At 34.5% G+C, this 21,826-nt stretch overlaps 2 protein-coding genes across 5 annotated transcripts; one reads left to right on the forward strand and one right to left on the reverse strand.

Annotated features, from left to right (window-relative positions):
* SCL30 (SC35-like splicing factor 30) lies at positions 1-16,453 on the reverse strand. 4 transcript variants are annotated; one of them, XM_010258619.3, is made up of 9 exons: positions 16,311-16,453; positions 4,610-4,762; positions 4,392-4,469; positions 3,256-3,420; positions 3,121-3,161; positions 1,637-1,715; positions 1,362-1,547; positions 314-441; positions 1-200 (listed from the first exon to the last, which is right to left on the reverse strand). In XM_010258619.3, the coding sequence occupies exons 2-8, from the start codon at positions 4,753-4,755 to the stop codon at positions 321-323; spliced, it is 816 nt and encodes a 271-aa protein (XP_010256921.1). In that variant the 5' UTR covers positions 4,756-4,762; positions 16,311-16,453; the 3' UTR covers positions 1-200; positions 314-320. The 4 variants fall into 4 exon arrangements, with proteins under 4 accessions (XP_010256921.1, XP_010256923.1, XP_010256922.1 ...); XM_010258621.3 differs by having other exon boundaries at positions 300-441; XM_010258620.3 differs by having other exon boundaries at positions 16,306-16,447.
* LOC104597346 (uncharacterized) lies at positions 10,055-10,429 on the forward strand. The gene has a single exon (XM_010258817.1). It carries the CDS (start codon positions 10,055-10,057, stop codon positions 10,427-10,429), a length of 375 nt encoding a protein of 124 aa, XP_010257119.1.
* Positions 16,454-21,826: the final 5,373 nt, after the last annotated feature.

Here is a 21,826-nt window from a genome sequence, read left to right on the forward strand (position 1 = left end):
AGTCCAAAAGACCACCACACTTGTGCGAGTCTCTAATTAGTAAGAATAAAATCACAGGTTAATCTACTAGACACTAGATGTGCTGACACAGACGGCCGAACTTCATAAAATCTGAACACAGCAAAAATAAAAAACCTTTAGGGACCAAATAGTGCACAACAACGTTCAGAACCACTTTTCAATAGCCAGCTACATCTGATCTGCATGCAAAGTAAGTGCCATAACGTAAACATGCATAATCAATGAAAGAAGTCAACTAATTCACCAACTGAAAGAAACAATTAAACCACTGTCGTTACTTGAATTTTCTTGCCTTTCAATTATCTGCTGTGCCGGGGTGACAAATCAGCCGACCTAGATCTTGATCCAGATGGCGATCTTGAGGCACGTCCTGGAGATGATCTCCAGCCCGCCTGTGCTTCATCAGCATACGCAGACTTTCTGCAAATATATACTACCAAGTCAACATGAGACCAACCAAATGAACGAATCCAGAGTTTGGGCAAGCTGATGCGTCTAAACAAAAGCACAGAAACATGAACCTAAAAGGATAGGCAATTTTTATTGAACTTTAAAGGGATCACACAAATGGCCCCATAAACCAATCTATACATTGATCGCTGATGACCCATTAGCTGAAATGGTCATCAACATCCATCTTAGTACGGAGGTGTATGATCAAACTCACATAACTGCAGGCTTTCCGTGGTCAGGTCAGTGGACCTCACGTGCACCCTTTTCTGTCCCCACCTCTTAATCCCCTGTAATGTATAATACCAGAAAAATAACCAATACATAGATCACTATTTTGCAGCATAAACATGCAATGAGTTCTGCATGGACACCACACATTTGGAGGAGACTAGCGAGTCAAGTCGTGTCCCCGAATCTACTTTTGCCCAACTCTCCAAAATACATGACAGACTCTACTAAAGTGTGAATCAGTCAGATTTACCAAAATGCCTGCAGTGTCTGACTCTCCAAATTGCGAATTAAACACCTATAGTGGTTCAGACTTTTAAATTGTTAAATAGGACAATCTAGTATTTATATTTTCCAATTTATACACAACTTATGATCCATTGTTTATTGATTTTTTTTCCAATTAACATTGAAATTAAGAAAACAATGAAAAACTAGTGTGGTCATGTGGCAAATAAGCAAAGGCAGTGAGTTTAATTTGTCTACTGTATAAGTAAAAAAAATAAATAGTAATATAACTGTTGCCATTATTCTTATTAATGTGAGATGTGTCCACAAATTTCAATGTTCCTCATGGTATTGCAATGCTAGTGAGCTCACGGGCTGTGAAATCCTCCAAATTTTTATACCTGAACATGAGACAGAATATCTATACTTACTCATCATAGCCCTTGCCACCTGGATTTCGATCAGCCTCATCATAGTGTGGAGAGTATGACCGTCGGCGCAAGTGATCATCATCTCTCTCTGGTGGAGGATTCCTTGGAGATCTTGGATCATCTCCGTGTCTTCTCCTTGGGGAGACAGAGTAGTCACCTCTTCGTCTAGAAGCAGGGGAGTATGACCTGAAGAAATAAATAACCAAGTGGATCCCTTTGTTTCAACTGAATCTCATGGTAAAAGTGATGGTTGGGATGAGGCATTAGCAGCTTACCTTGAGCGGTATCGACTTCTAGAAGATGAAGGATAATGTGGAGAGCGTGAGCGGGATACTGATCGGGACCGTGAACGTCCTAGAACACATTAAATATAAAGCAAATATTGAGATGGATGATTGGGAAAACTAGAAAAGACGGGACTAGAGCATCAGGTGATAAATGAAGGAAAAGTGTATTAAGATGATTTGGTCATGTGCAGAGAAGACCATCAATAGCACCAATAAGAAGTGAGTCAAGTGACCTATTGCAAGCCAAAGGCTTTAGAAAACAAAGGAGCAGACCAAAAAGGACATGGGTTGAAATAATGAGAAATGATTTAAGGGACTTTTTTTTATCGGTACTTAAGGGACCATTTTTTTTATATGTTCTGAAGGGCTACACAACAGAGGGTAGCCCATTCCCCAACCCAGGTGCAGGTGGGATTCAATCCCAAGTCTCCGCTACAACCAGCAGGAGACCTTACCAACCAGCTGGCTAGCACCTTATTTAAGGGACCATAATTTAACAATTGATGATTTTATTTGTAGATTCTTTGCCACATTCTGTGGAAGAGCTAGACATAGTCAAGCCCTTCTAAAAGAGATTTTCTCAAAAAAGCTATCTTTTTAGGAAGTACTAAGACAAATATTTTGTATGATTCCATATGCTATATGAAGAGAAATAGAAGAATTGTTGAAGGGAAATCTGTGGCATTACAAGAGATGTGACTGAGATTGGGTCCCACTATGGATTGTTTACTTGTTCATCCAGAATTTAGAGAAATGTCTTGATCTTCATTTGGATATGATTTGTGGACAATACTTGAACTGAGTTATGGAGTACCTCTGAAAATATTGAAAATCTGCAAGGTTTTATGTACATATGTAATTGAATGATTTTCTAAGTTAGATCTCAGCAACAGGTACCTAAAGTGACACACCAACTAAGAACCACTCAACTGAAGATGATATAGTATAGAAATAACCAAGAAAAAAAAAACAGATAGAGATTCTGGCCAAAATTTGTCTGAAATTGTTTATTCTAATTTCATATTAAATAGAATGCCAAACTTCAAGTAAAAATGAATATAAGAAAAAAAACTATAATTCATAAGCAATTTTATGAGAAACATCATTAAACCTCGTAATACTATAAGTACAACAGTACCTAGTTTATTTCAGACAATTTGTGGCAAATCTTTTAGAACTGAACCCTATAAATTGTAGATTGCATAGAGGAGATCCGTGAGACAAAAAAAAACCACCTAGAGTGGATACCTCTAATCATCAATTAAATGGATCATTTTCTGAAAAAAAAAATTCTTCCTTGGTTTCTGACCATTCAAAAAAAAATCTAAAATATAAGGCCAGCAGATGCCTTTCTACCAAAAACAAGCAGATGCCTAATGCATGCTGTTTTAGGATTTCTGAAATATGACCTCTCATACAACTTGTTTCACAACCATTATGGAAAGTAAGCACTTAGAAGAAGTCAAGGTTACCATAGTAAGATGATCGCCGTCCTTGATGACCTGAAGGCCCTCTGTTAAAAATGCAATGAACAAAAAGAAACTAAGAACAACAAAGACTAGTTCAACAAAGAAAGTAGAGAAGACTATTATGGATATTGAGAGTACCTTAACCTGGCTCGGTTGCGCATTTCCTCAGGCCTTTTTCTAGACTCTGCAGCAACCACCACAGTAATCTCCCTCCCACAAAAAAGTTGCCCATTCATGTGGTATTGAGCCTCTGTGGCATCATAAGGATCCACAAACTGCACAAATGCAAACCCTCGAGGTTCCCTGCACAGATGTACCAAAGCTTAATATATAAAAAAATTAACTGACCAATGATATGAAAAATTTACTTAAATATGTATTATAATAAAAAACTGACCAATAAAAAAACTTGAACATTTATTTAAAAAGACAAAATCAGCATACTAAGTTGTAGCCAAATGACATTACTTAGTATGCCCCCTACCAACAGCATACACAGAAACCAGTTTTATGGCCTTCCACAAAAGTGTGCTCAGTGTTAACATAAAATCAGTTTGTCCAAGCTCAGTGGCTGACCTTTTCTTCTATAATCAAGTATGTAGAGCAACTTCAAAAAATGCAAGACTTGAAAATTCTTCACATTCTTGAAAATATAAGCACTTGAAATCAACGTTGCGCCAAAGTTAAATCTTCTCATGCTATCCCCCTTCAACTTCGTGTTCAACCTTCTTCCTCACCAAACTTCAATTTGATGTGTGAATTATATAGTTTCTCTTCATACAGGAACGTTCTTCATTTGAACAATACTCTAACACCCTTGAGGAGACCCATAAGTTAAAGTAATGCTAAACAGTAGGCCTTCATCAAGTGCGGGGCTTGGGCTTGTTTTAACTTCAAACCAACACGCCCCCTGACAAACCAGTTGCAAAAAGTGACTCACTATAAAAAACAGAAAACAATTGATGTGATAGCAAAGCAGAATCTCCCTCCTTACAGCAACCTCTGTATGGTATTCACATACCATGAACACAGATTCCATGCAAAACCCATTAAGTATCATTTAACAGTTATTATCAAAACTAACAATGGCTGATGGATCAATTTTCTCAGTCAGATCTATAAACAAATTCAAGACCCTATTATGTGTGTATTATGCATGCCTCTCTGTCTAGAGAGAGAGAGAGAGAGAGAGGCATACACCTTGAACATTGTGAACAAAGCCATATACCATTAAATATTTGGGTTGTATTATCAACCAAATACAAAAATCTCACCCTGTATAATAGTCCTTCGGCAAGTAGACATCCCTTACTGGCCCAAACCTTTCAAATGGAACTCGAAGATCTTCTGGTCTGATAACACCAAGATTGATGAATTAGTATAATAGTAGTAAAAGTAATAAGGAACCATAGGAGTAGATCTTCCTTAAATTAATAACATCTAGAAAGAATGCAATATAAAGTTAGCTACAATCACTTTATAGAAATACTACCTGCAATTAAGAGGAACATTGCGAACCAACAGACTTCCATTATTCTGTTCCTTGTGCCCACCATATCCCCTTCTTGGAGGACTCCTTCCCCGACCTCCATATCCTCTCCTTGGAGGACTGTAGTATGGTGGACTGTACCTTCGCATGTTATAGCTGTAATAGAATTTTTTTTTGTTATATGTGAACTTTCAAAAATATATCCTGGATGTAAAATAGAACATAGAATTTAAGACAATGCAAAAATATTGCAAACTATAATATAAAAGGCCAAAAAACAAATAGGTTTATAAATCTGAAACAACAAACCCCAGTAAGGATGACAGAAATGGTAAGTACAATAGAAATAGGAAGCATGATTACAAAAAAAAAAAGTCAACGCAAGAGTCCTTCTATATGTATCAATCATGGACATACTATATCAGTGTCATATTATAGTTGTCAAGGCGACACCTAGGCGACAAGGCACCCTTGGAGGCTCGCCTTGCCCAGTCGCCAAGTAGTTTTGTGCACTATGTTATAAAATACTTTGATATTTTTTTATTTTTTGACATTATAATTATAAAATAGGCATTATTAAACTAGAATACTCATCTTATGTGTTTAATTACTAATTTCTTTTTATTATTTGTTAGGGTTTAATCAACACAAACATTGCTAACTGCTGCATTGAACCCATGGTTCAAAGTATTGATACACCCCTGTGTATCGGCATAGGTGTATCAGTACTTATAACTATACTCCCCCTAATTTTTTTATTTCTTTACTTTTCAATTTCATTTTTAAATATATATATATATATATTATTTTAAAAAATGGGTTCCCGAAAACACCTGTAAACATGTGTATTGGGGGCGCCAAAGATACAATACAATACACCCGATATGTGGTGTATCGTATCGAAGTTTTGATCCTTGATTGAATCCTCAAAGATTTCAGAACCTGAACCAATAAGCAAGGGAAGAACTTAAAATTTTGTCTAACCAACACATTTTCTTCTTACAGATCTTCTTCTTTTTCTTCCACCTTTTCTTTTCTTCTTTTCCTATAACAAAAGTAGGGGTTCAGCCCCTATATTTTTTGAATTTTCTTTCCTTTGTTCCTTTTCTTCTCATAAAATGTTGATTTTCTAAACTTAAAACATGAAATTTATACTTCTCTTATGAAAATTATGGATAATTATTAAGAAAAGATGGTTATGGAACCTATGGAACCTAGGGAACTACCCTAGGATATATGCCTTTACTTTAAAAAAAAAAAAAAAATCCATCACCTAGGCGACTCGCCTTGGCGCCTTAAAACTATGGTTATAGAGCTGTATGCTCGAGGGGAGGGAATTGAATAATAACTATCATAATTGTGAAGGCAACACCTAAGCGACAAATAGGCCTGTCAATGATACCCAGAAATCTGCAGCCTGTTCCAACATCTGATCCGATTATCACGGATTCAGATTATGTGTTTACGTAATCGGATCAGATTTGAATTTGACTCCATTAAAATTTAAGTCCGATTAAATTATAATATTTATTGATTTTAATATATATAAATTTTATATAATTATATTTAAAATTATAAAAACTTATTTTTATATATTATATTATATATATAATAAGTTCAGTATGTTATACTTACATTAATTTATTATATGTAAAAGTTGAAAAGTAATTAAATTTTTTATATTTTATGTATTTTAAAAAATTAAAATGGAGTCAGATTAAATTCAAATCCGATTCGAATCCATTAAGATTTGAATTTGAATCCGAGTCTCCGAAGTCTTCAAATCCAACCAGATTTCAAATCGGATTCAGATGCAAATTCTGAATAATTGAATTGGTTCAGATTTTGCAGAATCCGACCCAATTGTGCCAAGATATTTTTTACAGTGTCGGGTGCCCTTGGGAACTTTTATATTCCTAATCTTTGAGATTATAATTTAAAAATAGGCATTATTAAACTAATTACTGAGGTGTCGTTTGGCAAGTCTTTTCTGAAAGGTCTTCCGGCAGACCTAACAGTCAAAAGACGATATGAGCTTTTGCATTAAGATCTTAGCAGCCTGAAGACCGTTTGGTTAAGGCACATTTTCCCACGCGTCTTTCCACACAAAGATGAGATAAAAAATAAAAGTCGAAAAGCTCCATTTGGAGCTTCCCGAAAATAGCCCAAAAGGGCTTCGCGGCTCACGTGTCTTTTTGGGGTGGCAGCTAGATCTTTTCCCAACCAAACGGGAAAAGACAAAAACGTGGGCTGCCAGGCTTCTAAACAGCCGACAGCCCGCATAGAAAGACGTGCCAAACGGGGCCTGAGTTTAAGTTAAAATACTAGTTTCTTTTTGTCAGGGTTCAAATCAACATGTATATTACCTTGAACCCTCGAAGACTTCAAAACTTGAACTAATAAGCATGGGAGAACTCAAAATTTTCTTCTTCAAAACTTTCACCCTTTTTTTCTTTTCTTCTTTTCCTAGGACAAAAATTAGAGGCTCAGCCCCTCTATTTTTTCGGATGAATATCAGCCCCTCTATTTTTCTGAAATTTATTTTCTTTCTTTCCATTTTTTCATGAATATGATGATTTTCTATGTTCAAAAACTTAGGATTCATGAATATGATGATTTTCATGAATTAATAGCAAAAGATTGTTGTTGCTTGCTTTGGAACCTAAGGAATTACCCTAGGATTCATGGTTTTTATTCAAAAACACCTATTAGCTAGGCAAAGGCCACAACAATAGTGAAAGATGAATTTTATAAAAAAATAAAAAAGAAAATCACCTAGCCTCCCCTCAACGCCTTGAAAACGTCAAATCTCTAAAGACCTTTCTAAGAGCTTAATAGTCTGTAGACAGCCTTGCTAAAGCTTTTGTACACCATTCCCCTTTCTTTTGCAATAAAAGTTATCCTTATCAAAAAAAATTATTCAGTTTTAGTTACAATACTAGTTTCTTTTTTTATTTTTCTTATTTGTTAGGGTTCATTCAACATCTATGGTGTCTTGAACCCTTGAAGACTTTAAAACCTGAACTGATTATTTTGTTCTTTCTTTTTCATCCTTTCTTCTCTTTTCTTCTTTTCCTAAGACAAAAATAAAGGCTCAACCCCTCTATTTCTGAAATTTCTTTTCTTTCTTCCATTTTTTCATGAATGTTGATTTTCTATGTTTTAAATGAAGTTTATAGATTTTTTATGAAGATTATAAACAATTAATAATGAAATATGGTTGTTGCTTGCAATGAAACCTAGGGAATTATCCTAGGATTCGTGGTTTTCATTAAATAAAAAAAAAAAAAAAGCCACTGCCTAGGCAACTAGGCGATAAGGCACCCCCTGTCGCCTAGCCTCACCTCAATGCTTTGAAAACTATGCCTCTAGGGTCCACTCCCTTACTTTGACAATTAAGAAATATAAAGATAGCTGAACATCTGGAGTAAATGAGTTCACATGGTCACAATCAAGAAAAAACCCAATGATTGCTTGCCTGGGTTATTTTGTTTTGATGTGTTCACATGGTCATAACACTTATAACCCTCTAATAAAACACAAACATGCTATTGATCAAACAAAAAAACACAAATTATCCAATGCATCCTGTTGTTGCTACCCCAAATGACACACTAACAACCCACTAACATATGAAAAACTAGAGATCGCCTCTAGGGTCAACCTCCCAATTCTGGATCTGGGTAGGGTTGGGACTTGGGTCTGAGAAGAACAGTTAGGGATACAGATATGGATAGTATATCAACCCTTTTGAATATTCTTGATAAAGTGTTCTTGGACCCCACTAAATCTGACAGGCGAACTTGGACCCCTTCACCTTCTGGTTTGTTTTCTTGTGCTTCATTCTTCAACACCATAACTTCTCTTGGTGATTCTAGTGGCATTTCTTTTCATATGAAAGAGGTTTGGAAAAATCCTATTCTTCTCAAGGTTGGGAGTTTCTGTTGGGAAGCATTCCTCGAAAGAGGAAATAGCTGTGACTTGCTTCAAAAGAAGAGATCAAACAGTTGTTTTCCCCGCATTGGTGTGTACTTTGTAAAGCTGATGGTGAGACTAGTATTTTAAAAGCGCAAGGCACAAAAAAGGCACAGGGGTCAATTTGTGCCCGAGGCGCAAGGCGAAGTGTGCGCCTTTTTAAGCAATGCACAAAATTAAAAAAAAAAAGCTAAAAATCAAAAAATAAAAAAAAAATGCTAAACATAATATTAATAAAAATATAAACTTTAATTTTAAAATAAATGTTTTAAAAAACCTATTATCTAATATTAAAATACATAAATATAACATGTAAAGCATATTCAAATGAGAATTTAAAAATGAAATCAAATATATAAAACATTTTCAAGCATATAAAACCCACAATCTCTTTTTCTCTCAATTGCATTACTTCAAATAGCTAATGCGATGAAAAACATATTACATTCCTGATTCTACGAGCCATCTTTGTACCACGCCCCTCGAGGCAAGCCCAAACAAGCATGTAAAACACGTTCATTCATTCATCCTAATAAAATGTCTTCTTAAAAAGCAATTAAAACTATAAAATTATTACTATTTTTATGTGAGAACCAAGAATTTAAGACCTGATGTGGACTTGTTTGGGCTTACCTCGAGGGACGTGGTACAAAGAGATGGCTCGTAGAATCAGGAATGTAATATGTTTTACATCACCTGGGCAAGGCGCCTACCCTGAAATGCGCCTCGCCTGTGCGCCTAGATGCGCCTTTTAAAACACTGGGTGAGACTTGCTTTCACTTATTAATTTCTTGTTCTTTTGTTAAAGATATTTGGGATTGGTTTCTCTCTTTGCTTGGGTGTAGGTGGTCCCCTCCGTCGAATGTGCAAAGCTTGTTTGCTTCTACAACTTTCAGCTGGCTGAAGAAGAAAGGAAGTATTTTTGGCTAATAAGAGAGAGAGAGAGGGGGGGGATTTTGTGGAGGTGTATACGGGCTGCTATTTGATGGACTATCTAGGAAGAGAGGAAACTCACGGCTATTCTCAGACAAGGAAAGAACTAAAGAATCTATCATAGTAGTGGTCTTCAACAAAGTAGTACATTGGACTAAATCCTTGGATCTTTTTATGGATTTTTCAATGGAAGATTTCCCCTTCCCTTTCTTTTCCTTTCCCTTCCTTTCCTTTTTTTTTCCTTTTTCTCTTTCTTTTTACTTTTTTTTCTGCCTTTTTACATGAGGTGTGCATGAGGCGTACGCCTCTAGCACGCTTCATGAAAAAAGCATATGAGGCGTATGCCTCAAAGGTATCAGCGCCTTTGGCACATGCCTCAAGGCGTTTTGGGGGCGCCTCGCCTGGAGGCATACGCCTCCCATGCCTTTTAAAAAAACTAATTGGAAGGAAATTGCTTCCTCAGTCCCGGTTAAGAATGTTTTAATTCCTTCTTGGATCCCCCAAGCAATGGATATGTCAAGTTAAATATTGATGGAAGTAATGTTGGAAATTCAGGGCCGTCAGGAATTGGCGGTGTTTAGGAATGAGGAAGGAAAGTTCATTACTCCCTTCTCTGGCCCAATTGGAGAAGGTGACTCTCTAAGGGTTGAACTAATGGCAGTTTTGGAAGGGGTTAAGAGGGCAAAGGAGATGGGCATTCATGAACTAATCATAGAAGGTGACTCCAAGCTAGTGGTGGGATGGTTGAATGATGAGAGGAGTGGATTCTGGAATGACAGCAATGAAAGGAAAATGTTCAAGTGGTTAACACAGGATATTGAAGTTAAAGTGGTTTGGGTCAAAAGAAATACCAATTCCATAGCTGATGGGCTAGCAAAGCAAGGGGTGAATAGGGATGCAATGCTTTGGGCTTAATTGTAATAGCTAATTTTCTTGTTTTTTGGTTTGTTTGTACCTTTATGGGAGAGCTAAGAGAGTTTATCTCTCCTTGTTCCTTTCGTGGATTTGTTTCTTAATAAAGCAATTGTTATTGATCAAAAAAATATACCAAGGTAACCTACCATGTTGAGTGACTAGCTCAAACGACCAAGCCACTTTCATGCAACCCTACAATAAAACGCAGACATGTTATCAATCAAGTGAAAACCAAATCACTCAAGTGGTGTTTGGTTCCATTGCCGTTTTCTAAAAAATGGTGATGCAATTGTACAATAGTTTTCTCGAAAATGGCAATGTTCTTTGTTTGGCTCCATTGCTGCCACCTACAGATTCTTGTCGCCATGTCAGGTAACCATTGCTAGTAACAGTATGAAAAATGGGAAAACACCCTTTTTTATGTTTTCCTAGACCAGACCTTTCCAATTTCCTAGGTGTGGTCATTTTTTCAGCATTTTTTGGAAAAACGCCCAACCAAACAAAGAATGTGGATTCAAACCACAAAACAGCAACGTGACACTGATGTGTCACCATTTTCGAGAAAACAACATCAATCCCAAAAACCACCTCAATCAGTGCATGCTTGGGCGATTTAGTTTTTGATGAGTTCACAACTTCACATGGTCACACACTTTCTTGCAACCATAGTTGTCAAGGCGACAAGGCGCCCTTTGAGGCTCGCCTCGCCTAATCGCCAAGCAATTTTCTACTTCCTACTATAAAATACTTTTTTGTTCATTCTTTTTTGAGATTATAATTATAAAATAGGCATTATTAAACTAAAATAACCATTTTGTGTGTTTATATACTAATTTCTTTTTATTGTTTTCTTACTTATTAGGGTTTAATCAACACAAACATTGCTAAATGCTATATTGAACACTCAAAGACCTGAACCAATAAAGAAGAACTTAAAATTTTATCTAGTCAGCACATTTTATTTAGAGGTGTTAATCAGGCCGGGCCGCCCGCGGCCCGTCATGGCACGGCACGGCCCATATATACTATTTATATATATAATATATTATATTATATAAATTATAATTAAATAACAATATATAGTATATAATATAATAATAAAATAAACAATTTTTTTCAATTTTATTATACTAATTTATTTAATTATTGTATATATAAGCAATTGTATACATCAAAATTCATATAAAATTAAAATTTTAATTTTTTTCTCAATTTTTTAAATAAATAGGCAAAAATAGCTTTGGCCCGGTCCATGGCCCGACTTGGGCCAAGGCTTGACCCACGGGCCAGCCCAGCCCACGGCACAGCACGAACCCACGTGGGCCTGGGCCGTGGGCCGTGCCGGGCCAACCCCCAAAATTTTCACCAAGGAGGGCGGCACAGCCCACTTTACACCTCTAATTTTATTCTTCCATATAATACTACCATTACTTTTTCTTTTCCTATAACAAAAATAAGGGTTCATCCCCTATATTTTTTGAATTTTATTTTCCTTCTTTTTCTTCTCATGAATATGTTGATTTTCTATACTTAAATATGAACTTTATACTTTTCTTATAAAAATTATGAATAATTATTAATGAAATATGGTTATGGTACCTAGGGAATTACCCTAGGATCTATATTTTCAACATAAAAAAAATCCATCTCCTAGGTGACTAGGCGACAAGGCGCCCCCTATCGCCTAGCCTCGCCTTGGCACCTTGAAAACTATGCTTGCAACCCTAGAATAAAACACAAAATGCTGACCACCAAATGAAAAATCAAAACACCTAGTGAAGCAGTGAGTGAATACCTTTTCCTACCCTAAATAATATAAAAACCTGCTAACATATGAAAAAATAGAAACTACCTCAAAGCAATGTTTTAAAATGCGGAGGCGTGACGTGAGGCGTTCCACTACCTAGAGACGTGAGGCGTAGTTCAGAACACAAGGCGTAAGCCTCCTTAAGAGGAGGGGGGTTAGGAGGATGAGGAGTAAGGGGGGATCTCATTTTTTCTTTATTTTTAATAAAAATCTTTTATATTAAAAAGAATAAAGATGCATAACATTAGTTGAAAGAGGGGGTCTTGTCGAAAGGGGCAGGGGGCAAACCACTTCCTTTCCCCTTATCTTTTCTTCCCTTCCCTTTCCTTTTCTTTTCTTTCCTTTTCTCTTTTTTTCTTCACTTTCTTTTTCTTTCCTTTTCTCTTTTTTTCTTCTCTTTCTTTTTCTTTCCCTTCCCTTTCTTTTCCTGTCCTTTTTTTTTCTTTTTTCTTTTTGTCTTTATATAAGATGTGCATGAGGCACATAAGGCGTATGCCTCTAGCACGCCTCATGAAAAAAGCGCAAGAGGCGTACACCTCTTGCACCTGAGGCATACACCTCAGAGGTGTCAGCGCCTCTGGCATACGCCTCAGGGCGTTTTGGGAGCGCCTCGCCTAGAGGCGCACCTCCAGGCGTACGCCTCCCACGCCTTTTAAAACACTGCCTCAAAGGTCTACTACCTTTCTATGGCAATCAAGAAATGCCAAGATAGCCTAACTTGTGTTGTGATGTGTTCACATGGTCACAATAAACCTTCCAATAAAACATCAACATACTATCAATCAAAAGAAAAACCAAATCACCCAGTGAGTGCATGTCTAGGTGATTTGATTTTGATGAAGTTCATGCGGCCACAACACTTTCTTGTAACCCTCCAATAAGCCACAGACATGCTATTATTCAAAACTATAACCAAATCACCTTGTGAGTAGTGAGTACATGCCTAGGTGATTTGGTTTTGATTAGAGTACATGATCAAAACACTTTTTTGCAACCCTCCAAATAAAACATAGACATTCTATCTACTATCATATAATAAAATGGAGACTACCTCTAGAATCCACTACCTTGCTAGGAATTTCAAGAAATACGAAGGTAGTCTAATATGCGGAACAATGCGTTCACATATTCATAACACTTTCTTGTGGCCTCTAAAAAATTCAAATATGCTATATATTCAAATATGCTATAACATAGTCAACAATTTCTCGCAACCATCCAATAAAACACAAACATGTTGCTATCAATCAAATAAAAAACCAAATAACCCAACAAAGGCATGCCTAGTAATGCTACACCAAAGCAACCCACCTAATATCATATAAAATAGAGACTACCTCTAGGACATACTACCTAACCATGACAATCAAGTAATATCAATGTAGTTTAACATGTAGAGTGATGCCTAGGCAATAAAGTGCTCACGGAGGGTCGCCTCACTTAATCACCAAGATACTTTTTACACAATGCTCTTGGATACTTTTGTATTCTTACCTTTTCGAGACTATAATAATAAAACAAACTTTATTAAATAAAATTATTTTATTTGAGTTAAAACACCAATTTCTTTTTATTATTTTTCTTATTTCTTAGGATTCAGTCAAGATGTATACTATTTTGAACCCTCGAGGACTTCAAAACCTGAACTAATAAGCATGGAAAAACTCAAATTTCATGCTTTCTTTTCTTTTCTTCCATTCTTTCTTTTTTTTCTTGTTTTCCTAGGACAAAAATAAGGGCTCAGCCACTCTATTTGCTGAAATTTCTTTATGTTTTAAATGTAATTTGTACATTTTTATGAAGATTTTTTTATTAACTTTCATTAAAATTATCAGCTAATCACATACACTGTCAACCACTCAGAGTATGAGTGTTGACCCCCAACATTTTCAACCCTTACAAGTTACAACACCCAAAAAAGGTTTTCCCTGAAGGTATGCTTTGCCAAAGTATCAGCCACTGAATTGGCTGACCTCCTTACCCACTCGAAGATTATTCCAGCTACCCTTGCTAAGCAAATTTGTTGTCTAAAAGTCCATACAGCCAAGCTTTTTGTCTGCAGCCATTCTATCAACAGTTCAGAGTTTCCCTCCACCTCAAAGTTTTGAAATCCCCATTGCTTGGCCAGCCCCAAATGGCCAAACCTTGTAGTAGGGCCATAATTCCAGACCTCGGAGAATCTCCCATTCCTATGGGGCCAGAGTAAAGTGCTATCAGCCTGCCCTCCCCATCTTTGAAAACTTCCCCAGCTCCAGAGGATCCTGGATTACCCAATGGGCTTCCATCAAAGTTCAATTTTACCCTTTTGTTGTGCTGCAGGTGTCCAATGAGGCTGAACCACAATCTGTGAAGTTGAAGAATTTTCCACTACCAACCCTCCCCTAAGAATATCAATATCCTCAGCTGAAAAGTCTTCAAACAAGTCAGTTACTTTCAGCCAGTGTATCACCTTAATGGCTATGCAGTCAGTGACTTGCTCTTTAGATCTTTCTTACCATAGTATTTGTGGTTTTTATTCAAAAGCATCCCATAGCCTAGCTTCAAGGATCCTAATGATCACGGAGTTTCACAACTTTACTTGATCACATCAAAACCCTAGTCATCACATCCCCTATTTCTCCCCTAAACTTTGGCCAAAGACCATTACCAATGCTTGTCCCAACTATCTAGGATCTTGGGGTGGTGGACTGGATAGGCATCTAACCTAAAATGTTTTTTCTTCCCACAAAGTGGCTCTTCTACTAGTTTGTTGCTTTCAAAAAACATCTTACAAAACAATAAAAAATCTTTCTTGAGCTTTTGGCATTCAAAAGTTCAGCCACAGCCCAACGAAACACATCTTTAGTTATTTTTGACTCTTGCTTCATATTCCTATCGTTTTAAAAGAAACATGAATTTAATATGGATTCCGTTCTCTTACTTTCTTACTTGAACCTGCATTTCCATGCTTGTTAAACATGTCGTTAACAATTTGTCATGTTAATAAAACGCAACTCTTTTGTCAGAAACGCTTTTTATTTTCTTGCCTAACTATTATACCACATTTGAAAGTAGGAAAGAACGATATCCCTATCAAATTCATGTTTCTTTTAAAAAGATAGGAGTATGAAGCAAGAGTCAAAAATAACTAAAGATGTGTTTCGTTGGGCTGTGGCTGAGCTTTTGAATGCCAAAAGCTCAAGAAAGATTTTTTATTGTTTCATAAGATGTTTTTCGAAAGCAACAAACCAGTAGAAGCTGAAGACCAAAAAAATACCAAAATATAAAGCTTCAATTGAAGCTTTTTCCTTATAATTCTCCTGAGTGATATTTATAATACAAAAGACACTTTTTTTATAATTTTCGATTGTTAGATATAATAAACAGATATTCTACCATGTCGATGACCCTAATGACTGATGGAAAGTGAACTCGCCCAACATGTACTGACCATTGTTAGATATAATAAACAGATATTCTACCAAAAAGGATTAGTTTATCAGTACTGTCAACAAGCACGCTCTTGAAATGTAACTTTCTACCTTCTAAGCAGATATAATGCCTTTCAGTTTGGATGCTAAATTCTAATCAACACTCTAGTGATGATGCTTTCTCCATTAACAAAAGAAAATATATATATCCAGTGCTCTCAACAAATCGTTTCAACTAAGCAACAGAAGAAAATTAAAACCAATACAGCCAATAACAGAAATACAATCTACTACAGGAGGTTCAAACTCAGATAGTAAAGTAAATAATCATCCAGTAGCGTCCATCCAAAACTCTTGATAAAAGCATTTTTAGGTAATAACCATAAAAGCATTCAAGTGACGATAAAACCCTAAAACAAAAGCAGATGCAACTCGTTATGTCAACGACGACAATAATGCGATAATACCCTAAATCATTCCAATAAACAAGGAACCAAGAATACAAATATCTGGCAGCGTTGCTTAGGATAATTTAGATCAGAATGAGAAAGAAATTAGGGTTCCTGCAATTCAAAGCTTTGAATGAGAAGATGAAACCATAACTTTTTTTTCTTTTTCCTTTTGGGTTCAAAATCATACTTAGGGTTTGTTGCAGCTACCTTACCTGTCGAACCACAATGTACGCGATCTTCGGTTCAGCCTAGATACGAAAGGAGGAAATCAAGCACGGGACTTGGGAAGAATCTTAGATCGAACTTAATAACTAGAAGTTCAAAGGAGTCCAGCGATCAAACACTAAAAACATATGGGCCCCAAATCCAATCCCATGTTGTTCAAGAGCATCTAGAGCATGTTGGGACGAATCAAGATTTGCTCCTTACAATGCGCACTTTACGCCGACCTCACACACCCCACCCCATCCCCGTGTATTTGTAACATCTTCCTAGGAATCAGTTCAGATCAGCAACGAATACACAGTGCCAACAACATATCAACCGCCATTGCAATGGTACATCGGAAACATCTTTGCATAAATAACAAAAGAGATGTTCTCAATGTGCGGCTGCAATCGTGGGTTGGGACAGTGGTGGTAGAGTTTTGTTGGTAGAAGATCCCTACTCCTGTGACTAAGTCTGAATCTGTTCTTCCTCACAACGCCTCCCAACCACACATAGGGAACATTTTCCGTATTTTCTACCAACCGTATTAGTAGTCTATCGTGAACAAAACAAAACCAAACAAAAAATGAACAAAATGAACAAAACAAAACAAAAAATTTGTGAAAAAGCTCTGATTTTAATCAATGTCTTCAAAATCGGACCATACTAGAAAAATTGGGAACTGGTCACCTTAGTGGTTCTGTTTTACTCCAAAATCGCTATTTGGCCAAAAATTGTTGATTTGGTTAGTGAACCATTGACCTGAGTAGTCAAATCATTTGGCTCAGGAATGGTTTTTGGCCATTTTTTGGGTTTTTTAAATTTTTTTATTTTTTTGTCAGAGCGAGCCATTCGTTCGGACTGGACATTCGGGCTATTCGACCCCTGGAACCCATAACGGTTCCCTATTTTTGTAATTTTAATTTGAACTTCTACTAGCATGGTTGTTAGATTATATAAAAAAAAATTATTATTTCATTCAGTTTGGATTGGACTGGATACAGCCCATTTACATTTTAATATATTGGATTGGATTTGAACCGGATTAGGTACGACCCATTTGTAAATGGATTCACATTGGACTGTATCAGGTTGGATCAAATCCAATGACACCCCTATATAGAGTGTTTCAAAGCATTGAGCCTTTAACCCTGCCCTCCCAGGTGTCAATGGTTATGGTTTTGTGCAAGGTCAGGGTAAACCCACTACCCCAAAAAAAATAAAAAATAAACAAAAATAAAAAAAATCTGTATCTTTAAGGTTTGTAAACAGGCTGTACAAATATACTAAAATCAAACCAACCCATTATATAAGGCATGGGTATGGGGTATGCCGTCCTAATTGGGTTGGGGTTGGTTTTGGTTGTTCAAAATTGGTTAATACATGAGCCTAATGTATGTAATAGCCCGATAGGCATATTATAAAAATATTCCGGTCTAATATCTTTTTTTTCTTTTCATCTGTTGTACCATGTAAAGTGAATACTTGTCTTGAGTTCCATGTGGGCCATAAAAGTTAAACCCAAATACCATGCATGTATGTAGTTAATACTTGCTTGTATGCATAATACATGCTCTTATATTAGTTCTCAATAAAAGTTATATACTTTTTTCATGACTAGTAAATTTGCACATGCTTTGCACATGGCAATTTTAGATGATGAAGATAGTAATATACATCCAAATTATTTTAAATTTTGTATATATTTCTATGTATATAAAATAATTCTATATTATAGATGTCCCAAATGTTTTCTACAAATTTTTTGTGTTCTTATCTTTCTTTATTTTTTATTATTTAATTATGACATCATGGATTGACCCATTTGGCCCAGATGATTGACCTTATCCACCACCTAGACAAAAGGACAATTTCATTTTTTTTGTTCAAATTTGAAAAAAAATGTGATTTATATTGTTAAAAATATTGAATATAGATCTAATAACATAATTTATTGGTGAAAAAATATCTTAAATATATAATTTAATGAGAGAGAATGGATGTTAGCACCTCAAATATATGACTTAATGAGAGGGATTTGAATGAGATGAAAAATAATAGTTCAAATTACATTTTTTACATTTTTATATTTCCATGTGTACACAAATAATTCTTATTTATGACACTTGTTTTTGTTTAATATGATGAATATACAATATTAGAGATGCACCCAAATGATTTTTTTTTCGCAAAATTTATGTTTTTTTCATTTTCTGAATTTGTATCATGTTTTTAATTTTTATCATTTAATTATGGCATCAAATATTGACACATTTGACCTAAAAGTTGAAATGTTGACTTGGACCAAATAGGAAATCAATTTCATTTTTTGTTGGTTTTAAAATTTGTATTTCATTTGCATTATCAATGAAAACAAATTTTGTTTATGATATCTTTTTTCTTTAATATGATTAATATAAAATGGGGAAAATTCCCAACTAGTACCTTGTACTTTGGGCTTAGTGCCACTTTGGTCCCCAAACTTTCAAATGTAACAATTCAGTACCATAACTTTTTAAACATGACAATCTAGTACTTGCCGCTAACTAGCTATTAACCAGCTGTTAAGTGGCATTTGAAAAAGACACAAATGCGCTTCAAGTGTTATTTGATTGTCTTTGTCAACCATCTAAACATTGACAAAAAATTAACAGTCCTAAATTCTTGCCTTTTCCACTGAAGAAAGTTGGGATCACGTTTGAGTGGACATTCTTGTGACCCCAACTTTCTTGAATAAAAGAGGTAAGGATTTGAGATTGTTAATTTTTTGTCGATGTTTGGATGGTTGATAAGGAAAATTAGATGACAATCAGAGGGCATTTGTGTCTTTTTCAAATGCCACTTAATGGCTTAATAGAATAAATTATAATTTTATAGATTATTAAATTCAATTAATGATTAAAATATAAAATTTAAATAAGGATATTATTTAAATAATTAAATAATATTTTAAATAACCAATTTCACTTATATCAATTAATAATTCTAGAAAAATAACTTTCAAAAAAATAATATTCGTTAATAATGATTTTAAGATCTTAATCTATATTTATTATATATTTAATATACTAAACTTAATATTTAGTGTATTTTCAGCAATTATTTATAGTTTTTTTTTATAAATATGTTTTCAATAATTATGTATAAACCTATATTTGTTTTGTTACTTAACAGAAAATTTTTAATAATTATTGGATATTAAACTATTGTTATTTAACTTTTGAAATTTAATTTATTATACTTATTGTATTTATTGTACTTTTGAGATTACAATATTTATTGACTAACTTAATATATTTTTTAGTTTTTTTAGTATTTTTATAATTGTTGTAATTATTTTATTTTATTAGTTATTTATTTTGTTTTCATTATCAATATATTTTCAATTGTTGTGCACTTTTTCTATAAATTTTTAATAATTTTTGTTGATTAAATTACTTTTATTTATTAGAGATTAAAACATTAATTTAGATGAAATTAGAAATTCAGCAATTCGGGTTGGTTGGTTAGGTTGGTTGGTTTCATCAATTCAATGAACAAGCTTAGCTTAAATAAATTATTGCTATTTTTGTATTTTAAAAGTAATTAAAAGTATTATAAAATATAAATAATTAACCATTATTTTAAAAAGTTATAAATATAAATAGTTGTATACTCTTATGTGTTTTATTGTTTAGTTTTCCTTAACAAATCTCGTGCATCGCACGAGTCCCCGCTAGTTTATTATTTATGCAACTATATATGTTGTTTTCACTTTCTAATTGAGTTAAGTTCAATAGAATGTCCAAAACCATATAAAAAATCCCACCAAATTATAATAAAACAGTTTGATTTTGGTCTGAGAATATTTTACCAGTTTGATTTGAAATCTTTTTTAAACTGTATTGATCCAAACCATGAACACTCGAGGTGTAAACAGATCGAACTCAATTCAATATCCAATGGATATTGAAAATCAATATTCAAATTTGAATTTGATTAAATATTTGAATATTTGATTCAATTCGATTCGAATTCAATCAGATATTTTAGGTAATTAATAAATATATAAAATAAATATTTTATTTATATAAAGTATATAATTATGTAACTTATTTTTATAATTTAATTATTATATATATGATGTAAAATATTTAAATATTTTATATTATATATATATAAATTAAATAATTGATCAAATTCGAATATTTATTGAATCAATGTCTTAATTGAATTCGACTCTATTTTGCCAAATCTCAAATTCAAAATCGGATTTTCAAATAGGGTTGACACCCTAAAATTGAACACCCCTGGTATATTTGGTCTCGCATACCAAAGTTTTTTTAGAAAATTGTATGTATAATGACATTTCACTAAGTAGTTAATGATAATGCCTTGTTAGGCTCAAAAAAAAAACAAAAAAGAAAAGTTCCATTTTGCACTTTGCAAACGAATCTCTCTATTCTCTAATGATGGTTTCCATTTCATTTTTTTATTTCTTGTGGGGTGTTCATTTTTTGGATTTTGAGAGGGAAAAGTTAGTAAATGGGATTTTGGTTCCCATTGACCAAAAAAACCATGTTCTTTTTTTAGATTTGTATGGGGACCAGGAAAAAGTTTATTTCCTGAGTATACCCATCTCTCAAGTGGATAAATATCTTTCCCCTTGGGAGAAAAATTGCTAACACTTGAATAGAACAAAAATGTCCCTTTTAATAATGGATTTTTATGAGTAAAATGATTATTATCTTGACTACCTATAAACAAAAAAACATGAGTAAATATACACTTGAGAAATAAAAAAAGAAACAAAAACAAGGGTTATTGTCTAAAACTCACCATGGCTTTTCATGAATTCTCTTAAACTTATCATAACTTTTCAAAATGTCTAGGGAACCCGATGTTAGTGGATTTTTATTTTCCAAAACTCACCATCCATTAGAGCACCGTTAGAGGTCCTTAACACAAGTTACCCACGTCATCACAAATGCATTTTAATGACCAAACTGCCCTTGAATGGTGAATCAGCCTTAGTATACATTTATTTTTGACTGAAATGCCCTTACAGCGTCCTACTTCTTTATATGTAAGAGTTCAACTCGTTGAGTCTTTTTGCTCTCAACGAGTCCTTTTGATCTCAACATCCAGTGAACCCAACCCCCAACCAGGTATTAAGCTTCGTTCCTTTTTCATTCTTTCTCCACCTGTTTCATTTTCTTTTCAGTTTGTATTAAGCCTAGTTCCTTTTTTCTTCCAATTCGCATACTCTATTTTTTCATTTTTTTTTTCAGTTTGTATTAAGCTTCGATCCTTTTTTTTTCTTTTAGTTCGCATACACTGGAGGTTTCTTCCAGTGTCATCATTGCTCTATCCCACAAGTTAATGGAATGCACAAACAATTTTGCCTCTCTACAGACCAAGTATTTTGTTACAGTGAAAACAATATTTTGTTACAGTTTTGCCTCTTGCATTTAAGGTTCAAAATATTGATATGTATGATAGTAGAGGCGTATAGGGCAGTATCGATAGTTTTTCTTTTTAT

This window comes from Nelumbo nucifera, chromosome 2 (assembly GCF_055504915.1).
Source record: "Nelumbo nucifera cultivar China Antique chromosome 2, China Antique-T2T, whole genome shotgun sequence".
NCBI classification, from domain to species: domain Eukaryota; kingdom Viridiplantae; phylum Streptophyta; class Magnoliopsida; order Proteales; family Nelumbonaceae; genus Nelumbo; species Nelumbo nucifera.